Source organism: Panthera pardus, unplaced genomic scaffold, assembly GCF_024362965.1.
Source record: "Panthera pardus isolate Hobbes unplaced genomic scaffold, ASM2436296v1 HiC_scaffold_22, whole genome shotgun sequence".
Lineage (NCBI taxonomy): Eukaryota > Metazoa > Chordata > Mammalia > Carnivora > Felidae > Panthera > Panthera pardus.
The window spans coordinates 59,766,430-59,779,451 of NW_026526788.1; the positions used below are offsets into that span (position 1 = coordinate 59,766,430).

A 13,022-nucleotide genomic window follows, 5' to 3' on the forward strand; every position below is an offset into this window, starting at 1 on the left:
CTCCCAATCCCCTCTCACGCCTAGCCCAACTATTACCCTTCCCTACTGCCAGTTAAAAGACTATAGATGTAACAGATGAAGAACAGGAGACCAGAGACAACAAACTCAAACTTTTCCAACAGCCACTCCCCTCCTGCTTCCACTCTACATCTCTAGATGGGTAAGGACACTTCTGTTTTAAGTGTTAAGGAACACTGTCCTTCTCAATCTCACCTCTTCCTACGGTACTCAGTACAATAGTCCACGAATTCTCACCACAAGCTGATGCTTCCAATTCTTGTCCTCAAAAGGGAAGTCCCTGATGCATGCTAATCCCTCCCCTTCCCACACAATAGACTTTGCATCTACTTACCAAAATCTGCTAAAATCACTTGCTAGTTCTTGTAAAGACCAATTTTTTTTTCCTGTTCTATTTTTGAAGTACTCCCCCTCCAGCTCCAGGTTTTCCCAACACCACCTAATTGCCATCTGGCAGTGAGAAATCACTGTTTTCCAGTAATCAGGACCATCACCCTGTACAGGAGGCCCCAACAGTTCATCCAAAGTTTCAAAGTATTAATGCTGCTCCTTGATTCTAGCTAAGTAGCTGCCTGCCACACCTCCTGCTTCCTGAGCCCCCCAGGTAGCCTGCCTTACCTTTGGTGTCCTGCATGACAATCGAGCTGTACTTTAAGAAGGTTATGAGTAGATTACTGGTCTGTACATCTGCATCCAGTGGGAGTTCCACAGAACTTATAACTGGAATAGAACAGATGAAATGTATTTAGCCTATAACATATTCTAAGACTTCTACTTACATAGCCAATTTGCCAGCAGACAAAAAATCACCAAATAAACTTTTTCCACGAAAGAGGGAGGACCAAGTGCTTCGCATTAAACCCTTAGCTACTGTTCCTAGGCCTCTAGAGCCCTTCCTACTCCCATGATTGGTCCCAAGACCAATACCTTTTCTGTAATATAGGAGAGCAGGTCTCCGGGAACAGCGCTTTTCTCCCAACATCCTAAAAAGGGTCTTTTGATTCTGCTTTTAGCGTCAAGTAACCCAAAAGTGTTCAGGGCCCTTCTTAAAGGCACTCTGATTTGTACCTAAGGGAAAGATCTGTATTGAATATAAATGAGCCTTGCTTTGATGAGTCTCCTACTTAAAATAAATGACAATTCATTCCTAATAAGGAGAAATCTTGCTCAGTTTTAAGAATAAGACTTTAGGCTAGAAATACCCAAGATGGAAGGGAAAAAAGTTAAGACAGAATTACATGCAAATTCTACTCCTTAATCTCTTCCCCTGCCCCGGCCCCCCGAAATGGAACCTGAAAAAGAATACTGAAAACAGGTGGACACTATTGATTGGGATAGCCTGGAAACTGAGTTTTATACACCCAGCTACTTCTTATTCCAAGAGAAATTACCCCTTGTCCCCACTCTCTGAGCCACAGTTGTAATGAACAATGAGGGACCAAACCAGGGCTAACCCACACAGAATCGTCTTTCTGTTTTTTGTTTTTTTTTTTTAAAGTAGGCTCCACATCCAATGTGGGGCTTGAACTCACAACCCTGAGATCAAGAGTCTCATGCTCTATCAACTGAGCCAGTCAGATGGCCCCAGAACAGTCTTAATGTAGATATATCAAGTTTCTAAGACTTTAAATTAGACTTAGACATCTTGTTAACTGTTTTTACACGAAGACATAATATAAAGCAAAAGGAGGCTCATGATGGCTCAGACAAGCTAGAAAATCTATAGCTTTCTGCAGTATTTTCACCTGTGAAGACTCAGCTGAGTTTGGGATATTACTCATAATATGTATTCACAACCATAGTGGATCCTTCTGGAGTTATTATGATGTATGCTGAGAACATTTATTAACAATGGGAAACATTTGCATATAATGGTTCCATAACACACAACAAGCACAACAGAAAGCCTTATGAGAAGAAATCAGCATGTCCAATCCTTGGCTGTTTTCCCATAGTTCAGCCTCCCAAAACTAATAAAAGACAAATATATTTTTATGTTCAAATACTAAAAGGTCTTAATTCACATTATGGGTTAATGACCTGAGACTACTACTACAAGCCTATTTTGAAGCTCAGAGCCCATAATCATTCCTTTGTCCAATACAAAGAGGAATCTAACTGGTAAGTGGGACTTTTTTCCCCACTCACACACAGCAGTAACTGGAAAAATGTCTTATGTAATATGCAGAAATATAGAAGTATATGTATTTTTAGTTTACCAGAAAGTCCTCTCATGCCAAGGCTGAGTTGTCAAATGTCAAGTCTGAGCTGGGAACAAATGTTACATCTAAACTCCTGGCTTTTAAAAATAATGGCTTCAGTGACATACCTTTAAATATAACTGGGCCACTGAGCACCACTATACATAATTAAAGACAAAAACCTGGAAACAAGGTTATAACGCTTAGGATCCCTATAGATAGGAAATGAGTTAGGAGAGAGGAAAAAGGACAAAATAGAAGAAATAGAATAAAATCCCTCATAAATTAAAATCCCCTTCTTAAGGAAGAGTTATTCCTTGATCTTTGGCTTCATAATTCTTCCCAGCAGCCTCTGACAAGGGAGACAGTCATTTGAAAGTGGGCTGACTCCATCTTCCCACTAGAAACAATAAAAGCTCAACTGGTTGTAGGTAAGTAAGCACAAATCCTGCCATTGCATAATCAAGTGTGTGGGTGGAGTGTTCACAATGAACAGTTTGAAAGGCAGTTCTCTGAAGCATCCAAACCCCAACATCACATGGAATTCAGATATATGGAGATATATATATATATATATATATATATATATATATATATATATATATGGCTTTTGATATCCATGGTAACCAGGCAGGCTTCATCCTTAAAGAGAAAGAACAGTATTTCCATTGGATTATTCAGTGACCTGAAAAAGCAAAGACAAGTAAGCAATCCTTACTACTTGCTCCTTCTCACTAAGATATTTTGGAATTTGGCTTTCAGTTCCAAACAGATCCAACTTGCTACCACAGACCTGAGTACGAATGGCACCTTCCTGACACTCTTCTGTACCAACACCACTTTTACTACCTTGAAATGCTACTGCCACAGGTGCTATATGAAAATTTCAAGGAGAAAAGGCAGATCAAACAAGACCATTTCTCGTACAGACAGTAGAGAGGCACAGAGAAAGGATCAAAGTTGGATTTCCTATATTTCTTTACCCAAAATTCAGTAAACATTTCAGGTAAAACATCAAGTATTAAACAAAGATTATTTTTAGGTTAATGTACTCTATCAAACACACTCAGGTGACAACAAAGCTTATTGGGCAAAATTCATAACTTCTTTCCTGCTACCTTTTTCTTAAGTTCCAGCCATAAAATTTATAAAGTGGAAATTTGTGTGCATGTGTGGGGTGGGGGGTGGGGGGGGGTTAGGGGTAGAAGTCTTAAATACCCACCAAATTCCAATTATAATACACTCAAAGCTTGATATTTTCCCCCTGTGAGTGCTGGCAGACACATATCAGTATGTAATATCTTAGGGTTCACTTTCTCATGCATGTACTCAACTAATATTTACTAAGCAGTGACCATGCCAGGCACTACACTGGTCAGACAATAGTGAACAAAACAGACATGGTCCCTGCCCTGACCCATGTCCTGGATCTTAGGCTCAACTCTCACTAACAGTAGGTGAACCATTTATTTCTCTGGCCTCAATTCCCTCATTTGACCAATGGTAACATGAGATAACATTACTATCTTACATTTATTTCAGAGAGACCTTCATAAAGTATCTCATCAGCGCCTCACAAGTATCCTGAGAGTTTGGCAAGACAGGCATCACTGACCTCAGAGGTCCTTTTCAGATCTAGCACTCCATGATTCTACAAGCATTTCCTGAGGACAGGCTTCTAACACAGAGAAAAGCACCTGACTATCTTTTCCAAAATTTCCACTGGAGCTTCAGAAGTCCTAAAGGATATCACCTCAGACAATTTCTTAGGTGAAAGAATTAACAACTGTGTTCTTTGTTCAACACAGCTACACTCACCCTGAAAGATTCAAGATCGTATTAATCAAGAAAACATGAGGTGGTGGGTTTACCATCCGAGGAGGGTGGTGTGGTCCCAAGTGGTGTGGCTGGGGTTGTCGGAGCAGGACTGACAGGGGTTGTCACCAAGCCCATCTCTGGATGACTCTGAAAGAGAACAGAAGCAGGTAAGAAAAGACATAACCTAGTTCTGAGTAGCCTCCCCACAACAGTCTTTCTGGTATTCCTGGCGTCATAATTAGATGGAATGCTCACTGAGGAGGGACCGCTTCTGCATTGAGTTCCCGTGAGAACGTGATTCCTGTTGATGCTTGCTAAATTCTACTAAGAAGCTCTGTGCCCAAGTTTTCTTTAAGCAACTAAGTTTCCATTACATAAGTTTTCTGCAGAACCATGCAAATAAAAACTGGGGTAAACAAATACCTGAGATTATTCTACCAAAAAGAGGGCATCTACAGTCCTCACTGAACCTGGGAAAGGACTCCTCTCATCAGATCAACCTAAAACACATACATAGACTGTCTCGATGACCACACAGTTGACGAATAAGTACAGGCGAAGCAAGTGGATAAGAGGTGTTATAAAAAGAGCTAGCAGACAGCAGTCTCCCTGTTCCACAACCAATAAGAGTGTACAGTGTGGAAGCAGAGACATGGGGGAGACATCCACTGGGACCCAAACAGATGACTCCTCTGTCCCTGACCTTCCTTAGCCACCTCTGTCACATTAGCTCTTGAGAATTAAGCTGAGTGGCAGCTATTCCCTTCTCCTCCCCAACAGCTTTTCCAGCCTTTCACCTTCCTCATCCCTCCTTTAACATCAGTGACAGACACCAGACAGCAGACAAACATAATGAGAATGGTGGATAAAATCTCTCATGTTCTCAGTCTTGATAAATAATAAGTGTCCTCATAGGCAGAGCCTAAACCAGCACACTACTTTTTAAGCATGGCCTCATTTTGTTGTTGTTGTTAAATAAAACTCCATCAGTGATTCCATCCGTACACATCTGCCCTTTGAGACAGAAAAAAGCATAAACATAAACAAACGTTCTTTTAAAAGAAACCTGCATACATATTTTAAACATTCTGACTCTAAGATACAAACACTTTATCTATTTTTAAAGACAGCTTTCATGGCCAGCACTTGAGCTCCTGGCCTGTTTTAGTCCCTCTCTACCAACTACCGAAGACATCCCAAGCTAGGAAGTGACCTAGCACTCAGGATCCTGTGACTTCCTGCTTTCAATACGCATAGACCATTTTTTCTCCTAACAGCTAGCCTTATGCTAGATACGATACTTTTTACTTCCGTACTCGGGAAATTGGTGAAATAATAAGACAAGTGACTTGGCCTCTTTTATCTCTAGTTGCAATTCCACGGTGGTTTAGGAAGCAGAAAGCCTGACATAAAAATCCATATGGGAATTGCCAGTGAGCAAAATGAAGTAATCTCAACTTGTCTGGGTTAACAGAATCAGTAAACTGGTCAAATGAATTAGTAGACTGGTCAAAACCATTAACTTTGCATACTATCAGACCCACTTCAGCACTAGATGGAAACATACATAATTGAGGACAACCTGGTACAGAGGCAACTAATGCAACTCTTTGTTGCTACCACTTACCAATACAAAGCAGGGGTTAAACGGGCAGAGCCAGCGAGGCTTTTCAATGGAGTGAATCTGTATGAAATTCAGGGAGAAGAAGGATTGGAGTTTTTAATATAACCAACCTGGGCTAACACTGTGATGAAGTTGCGATTTAAATGAACAGCTTCATAAAGTGCCAGAAGGATGGCCTCATTGGTTCTAAAGAAAGAAAACAAAGAGAACAAACTGGAGAGGCTCTTACAGTGGAAGAGTTAAAACACTATGACCAACAAGATAAAATTTCACCCAAGTTCCTCATTATCAATCCCTTTGAGTTTCTAATGTTCCCTTTATTTCCTTGTTGGGTTTATGTAAAGGGTATATAGGCAAGGAGTCAGGGCTTTAATTTTAATTCCTTAGGACTAGTTCTTATTCCCTTCATTCCCTACTTTCCTTCTCATTTTTCTACCCCAATTCAGTTAAGTCCTTAACTGGCTTAGACACCTAGCCCCCCTTCATTTCATTCCAGAGACAGCTGAGAACCATTTTTCAGCTTCTTAGGGCTCAACAGACATGTCCAAAGGAGTGGTTTCTAAGGGTCCATTATTGTTTACAACCCAAGAAACATCTGATAAATCACCATAAAGTTTGAATCCATAAAAGATTAACAAGAGGTAACGTTTCACACTCCTATCCAGCCAGATAGCCCACACTAGAGTTCAAGTCACCGCACAAGAATGTCAGCCACTTACTGTACTGAGATTTTCTCATGGGCATCTGCTATGAACATGCTGCCCACCTGTGGAAGGAAAGAGGAATTGCAGATTTATAGCAGGGAAATGTGAAAGGGGCTCTGTGCCGGTGAAGCCTTTAAACCAGTGAAAGGACAAGCTGCTTGCAGCCTGAGGGAACAGGGAACTGGCCCACCCATCCTACAGACGAAAACCAGCCCACTTTAAAGATCTTCAAAGAATCACAAGAACTCCACTAAATTGTCTTTCCTTAAGGGGCCTTAAAACAGAACAATCAGGACTTTGGTCCAGCTCTCCTCTTCAATGTGTAAGTTCAGTAACCGCTGACAGCAAGTAAATGGTAACCTAGACCTCCTTGTCACTCTGCATCTTTCCCAAAAGTTGCTTATTTGAAGTCAGAAACTAACTTATAAAGAACACCACAGAAAGCACACTGATTTCATCCAACATAGAGCCATCTTCGGAGGAATATTTGGGTTTCAGACCAGAAATGTCTATGTGAGACCCACTTTCAGATCATAAAATCTTTAGTCTGTGTTGTAGGCAGGGCAGCCAAAGAAGTAAATGGAGTAGGCTATCTCCAATATGTGTGATATCAGAGGCACTGAGAAAGATGCCCATCCCTCTAAAAATACTTTTCCATCTGCCTACTGATGCTCCCAAACTATGCAGCTCAAACTTCCTTTGTTTCATACAAAACTTTTCCTTCCTGGCTAAAAGGCCAGGATCCCTGGGAGCAGTATAATTACATCCAATTCATTTAACCAAATACCAACACAGTGCTCATATTGCTCTGACCTCTGAGAAACTTTATTCACTTATGCTTCAGAGTTAAAGAGCTTATCAGATCCTTTTCTGAGAGTAGACTCTAAGAAAGAAGGGAAGATGACAGGCATTGAGGGGGAAAAGCTGCCTTTTCGAGGATAGATGGATGATTATTTTTTGCAGTGAACTCAAAAACTGTCTTGCCCTACAGCTGATCACTTGAATACTAATGTCCAAGAAGAAAGACTTTCTAAATCTGCCTAGAATCTAAGACCTGAGAGATTTATCTCTTAAAAATTAGTCCCAGCGGGAGCACCTGGGTGGCTCAGTAGGTTAAGTGACAAACTTCGGCTCAGGTCATGATCTCATGGTTCGTGGGTTTGAGCCCTGTGTTGGGCTCTGTGCTGAGCACTTGCTCGGAGCCTGGAGCCTGCTTCAGATTCTGTGTCTCCTTCTCTCTCTGCCCCCTCTCCCCCGCCGCCTTGTGCTATAAGTTTCATTCTGTCTCTCAAAAATAAATAAATAAATAAATAAATGTAAATAAAAATTTTTTTTTAAACAAAATTAGTCCCAGCCATTCGCAATTATGTGGATAGAACTAGAGGGTATTATGCTAAGCAAAATTAGTCGGTCAGAGAAAGACAAATATCATATGACTTCACTCACATGAGTACTTTAAGATACAAAAACGAGAACATAAGGGAAGGGAAGCAAAAATAATATAAAAACAGGGAGGGGGACAAAAACTTATAAGAGACTCTTAACTACGGAGAACAGAGGGTTGCTATAGGGGTTGTGGGAGAGGGGGATGGGCTACATGGGTAAGGGGCATTAAGGAATCTACTCCTGAAATCATTGTTGCACTATATGCTAACTCGGATGTAAATTAAAAAATAAAATAAAATAAATAAAATAAAATAAATAAAATAAAATAAATAAAATAAAATAAAATAAAATAAAATAAAATAAAATAAAATAAAATAAAATAAAATAAAATATTAGTCCCAGGTTACCTGGCCCAAAATGACTGTGGTGCCAAGGCTGAGAAACCTTATTCAGAAGTCTTGCAAAATGGACCAGTAACTTTCCTAAACTATGGACCTCTCAGTCCATTAAATCTTTAGATAAGTGGGTCAAATCCACTGCATCAATCCCTCAACTCCAGGACCAGCTATGAGGGATCAAGTGGCCACAGCAGACAGCCAAGGGACACTCGGGGCTGGGCTAAGATCTAAACTTTCCTATTCAATATTCTGTAGGGTCAGTCCTCAAACATAGCCAGCTCTTCAGGAAGCAAAAGTCTGGCTTAATGTGTACCCTTTTTTAGCTTTTATAAAACTGAATTAATTAATTTGAAAAAAATCAATCCCAGAGCAATCGGAGCTCTCCTTTCCTTATCTCACTTGGATTTGGGAATCAATAAAAGAGATACAGCTCTCAAAAATATCTTTTCTTTGGGACTTCTGGGTGGCTCAGTTGGTTAAGCATCCAACTCTTGATTTCCACTAAGGTCATGATGTCATGGTTCATGGCATAAAGCCCCGCAACAGGCTTCTCACTGACAGCTTAGAGCCTGCTTAAGATTCTCTCTCTCTTTCCTTTTTCTGCCCCTCCCCCTGCTTGCGCCCGCCCTCTCTCCCTCTCTCTCTCTCTCAAAGATAAACATTCAAAACTCTGCTCTGAGCCACTCTCCCCTCATCATGCCATCATCTCAAACATTTGAACTTCTAAGTACAGATTTGTCTACCCCTGCAGACGCCTTAAGACTGCTGAGCAAGGCAGAAAAAACAAGTCGGACTTACCATATTTGTTAAAGCAGAGAAAAAACCACTCTGGTGTTCTTCTTCCTTGTCTTTATATTGCCTGAACAAAAATAACTAAATTCAACTTTAGTATTATTTATCAAGTATGTCTCCATCCTTGGCATTCTAGATAATCAGGGCAGGGCACTCTGAATTCAGTGACTCCAGAAAACAAAAGCATTATGACAATGTAGCCACTCCAGTCTCCCCTGCAAGCTAAGAGGCATACATGCCTCTGCTCTTGAGGCGGAATGTATCAAAATGCCTGGCTACTTTGGGAGAGAGGCAGAAAGCAAGCTGCAAACGTGTGAAACTGCTCTAACATATGGCTGATCCAGTTATTTCCCAAACAGACTATTACTTGAAAAGTGTAACAGTGAAATTACTTTAAGGCTGTAGAGTGAAAATCTTGTTTGTTTTTGAAGGAAGAGGAGGGAAATCTGTGAGCTAAACTATTTGTGGAGATGGGGCAGATTTGAAATTCCACATCCAATTGTGTGTGAGCAACGTCTGGAGAGGAACAAGAAAGATACTGCCTGGCCCTTGCCAGGATTAGGAACACTTCTGGTTTCCATTCACTGAATACCAGATCCTTCTTCATCCAAAGCAAAAGGGAAAACAAGCATCAATGAAGAGAGCCCTCAGAAAAGACAGGGACTCTGGGAAGCTGCGGTTGATTCCTGATGAAAAAGAAGTATCCACCAAACTAGAGCTAATTCAATATGTTTTCTCCTTTTATTTATCTTTTAAGTGTACAAAAAAGTGGTGCTTCGCAACCTTTTTTACATAGAAAATGACTTGTATGATACATCGCGCTAAATGGAAGAGCCTCCTTGTGGCTGGAAAACAAGTTAAAATACCCTGCAATAAAATACCAAAGGTTGCAAAAAAAAAAAAAAGTGTCTAATTGCTTAAATAAAAGATGACACTAACCTGGTGGCTACTTTCCCCCTGGTATTAGAAACAACTCCTGCTGGGGCACCTGGGTGGTTCGTCAGTTAAGCGTCTGAATGTTGGGTCTCAACTCAGGTCACGATCTCATGGTTTGTGAGTTTGAGCCCCATGTCAGGCTCTGGACTGAAGTGCAGAGCCTGCTTGGGATTCTCTCTCTTTCCCACTCTGCCCCTCCCTTGCTCATGCTCTGTCTCTCAAAAAGAAGGAAGGAAGGAAGGAAGGAAGGAAGGAAGGAAGGAAGGAAGGAAGGAAGGAAGGAAGGGAGGGAGGGAAGGAGGGAAAGAGAAAGAAAGAAAGAAAGAAAGAAAGAAAGAAAGAAAGAAAGAAAGAAAGAAAGAAAGAAAGAAAAAAGAAACCACCTTTGCTAAGGCCATCAAGCTGAGCTTAGAGCAAATATGTCTACCAGAAGCTAAATCTAAGAATACTCTTCTAGGATAGGTAAGGGAAATTCACCCAAGCACTGGAGCAAACCTGTTTTCTACTCAACCAATTCAAACGAAAATTAGACCCTTCCCTTCTGGAACAGTGGACTTACCTATTATACTCAGATAAAGCCTGGGCAATCACAAGTCCCATTCCCTAGAAAGAAAAAGGATAGCACAGGTGAAATAAGGGGCTGGTGGTGATGCCAGGCCAGGGAAAACACTAAATACAGTCCTGGGGTCCAGATTTTCCTGATCTAACTATCTTAATGTTACTTTCATAGAGTAACAAGGGGGTGGGGGGCACAAAACAGACCAGCCTAGATCACTGACAATTTCACTGGGATCATTTTCACCTCAAAAGATAAGACAAAGTTAGAATCTTCAAACAAAAAGCTCTCATGTCTCTAAAACAGTCACAGTAAGAGCGACAATGAGTCTCACGCTAAATGAAGGTGCTTAGAGACAAGCCACTCTCTTTCAGGCCACAGGAAAACAGGAAGTTACCAGGGAGATGCATCCATCTTCTTATCCACTTTCCCTTTAGAACCCGCTAATAAACATGACACAAAGATCAAGTAAGGCCATGGGATGAATCATGTGTGCTTTTTTTTTCATAAGATAAATTAGAAGAATGAAGAGGGCAATATGCCTGACACCTGGTCATCTTCTTCCTCCCTTAGTCAGAGATCAGATATTCGATCCCAAACTTTCAAGGACACATGTAACAGATACAGAGACCATCCTCCATGCTTCAGCTTCACCAAGTTGGGCTGCAAATGCCATCTAGCTAGTTCTACAAGAAGGGATCTCCCATCAGTTAGTCTTCTAAGCCTCGCTGTGTCTTTTTTTTTTTTTTATTTCATCTTTACTGACATACAAAATTGTAAGATATCTAAAGTATATACATCGTGGTGATTTGATATATCATCTAAGCCTTCTTATTCTTGGGAATGTAACTTACTGACTCTATAGGATCATCAACCTCAGCACACTGTAACATGAAACATAACCAACCATTTCATCATGATTAGCAAACAAACGTCTCTTCATACCTTCCTTCCATGATGAGAAGATTAAAGACAATAAAATAGTCACACTGATGCTCTAAAAGGAAAAGACCAATTCCCTCTTTATAGCCAGATGAAATTAACACAATAGCTCTCTGCTCTCTGTTCTAAATATCAAGTACTTAAACAAACATAAGTACTTAAAACAACATACAAGGATCTAGATACTCACATTGAGCGTAGCCTCATCATCCACGATAGACAGCTTCACAATATAAGGATTCACAGACTGTTAAACAAGAGAAGAGATTCAAGGTGAGTTGACTTAGTTAACAACCCATTAGTTATTTAACAAAGTGTTAACAAAAATGGTTCTATAAGGCCCTCTCTCTATAGTGATGCTCCTAATACCCAAATCAAACCCATTCTGCCAACTGACTCCCCCCATTTCCAGTAAATCTCTCAGTGTGCATGGGCAATCACCACACACACACACACACACACACACACACACACACACACACACCCCAGTTCTGTTCTACTTGCATTTTCCTCTAGGCTGGATCGGTCCAGGCCTATGTCTACCACTTCTCCCATCTTTCCATCTTATTTATTTCTAAGAAGTGAACACTCCACAAAACTCATTTCGTCCTATCCTACCAATAATCTGAGTCCATAGGGACAGCAGTCTTGGGGGAACATAAAAGCTTCTTTGCCATAAGGCACAGATGTATAAGTTGTTAACTTACAGTCTCATCCCAAAGGCTCCCTAACCATTCCACAAACTATATGCAAGGACTGATTCACCCACCCGTAAAACAAAGCCACCTTGGGGGTGGAAAGTGGCAGCTGCTTAACAGCCAGAGAGGCCATTTATGGATCTGATACCCAAATAACACTGCAGGGGAACTGAAAAAAAAAGATGTAATTATCCAAACTACAATCTGGTCAGAACACTGGGATTTAATGATTGTCCCATCACTTACAACATTGGAAGATTTCTTGAGTTTTCCCAGACCCAATCTCAGCTGGGCAGCATATGGAAATGGACATATATTTAAACTCATTATGCAGTTGGGCCATATCCTACCAGTAGAATGAGAACAAATGACCTGCTCACCTTAAAAACATCCCACACAAGGGATGTAAGGAAAGACCTCACCTAGATCAGCCACCAATTTTAACCCAAGGGAAGCAAAGAACAATACTGGTAGTTTCTACAGCACCCAAGAAAACTCGTCACTGAGAAACCTGGAAACCCCCCACATAGACTTTATTTCATCAAGTTTCTGAGGGTATCTTTTGAATGTCAACTGGGAATAGAAAAAGAGACAGCAGTTTTACTTTCTTAAGAGCCCAAATGTTTACAATGTTTTCTACAACACAACCCAAGGAGGTAAAATCCACTCCATTTGCCACTTGATCTGAAAGAGGAAGGCTCTCTACACTGCTTCCTATAACCAGTAGTCAAATCCTGCTGATGCTGCAAATGTCAGACAAGGTCCAATGCAAGTGGGTCCTTGGAAAAGAAACTGGCAGTAGGCTGACTTAGAGATGCCACAATGAAGAGAACAACACTAGAAGGAACAGGTCACTGTTTCTTGGCATAATCTTTAAAACGTCCTTGTCACTCACCGTCCCAAAAGTCCAGTTTTCGGTAATAATAATGATCATCTGATTACCAAGAAC

At 40.8% G+C, this 13,022-nt stretch overlaps 1 protein-coding gene across 1 annotated transcript in view; it reads right to left on the reverse strand.

Moving 5' to 3' along the window:
- Positions 1-13,022, reverse strand: part of ARMH3 (armadillo like helical domain containing 3) — a 174,105-nt gene that overhangs the window by 133,428 nt on the left and 27,655 nt on the right. Inside the window, exons 9-15 of the mRNA XM_019459228.2 lie at positions 11,566-11,622; positions 10,437-10,480; positions 8,948-9,008; positions 6,381-6,427; positions 5,772-5,847; positions 4,091-4,184; positions 637-738 (exon numbers count right to left, since the gene is read on the reverse strand). Coding sequence (XP_019314773.1) covers positions 637-738; positions 4,091-4,184; positions 5,772-5,847; positions 6,381-6,427; positions 8,948-9,008; positions 10,437-10,480; positions 11,566-11,622 — 481 coding nt within the window. The remainder of the gene's footprint in view (positions 1-636; positions 739-4,090; positions 4,185-5,771; positions 5,848-6,380; positions 6,428-8,947; positions 9,009-10,436; positions 10,481-11,565; positions 11,623-13,022) is intronic.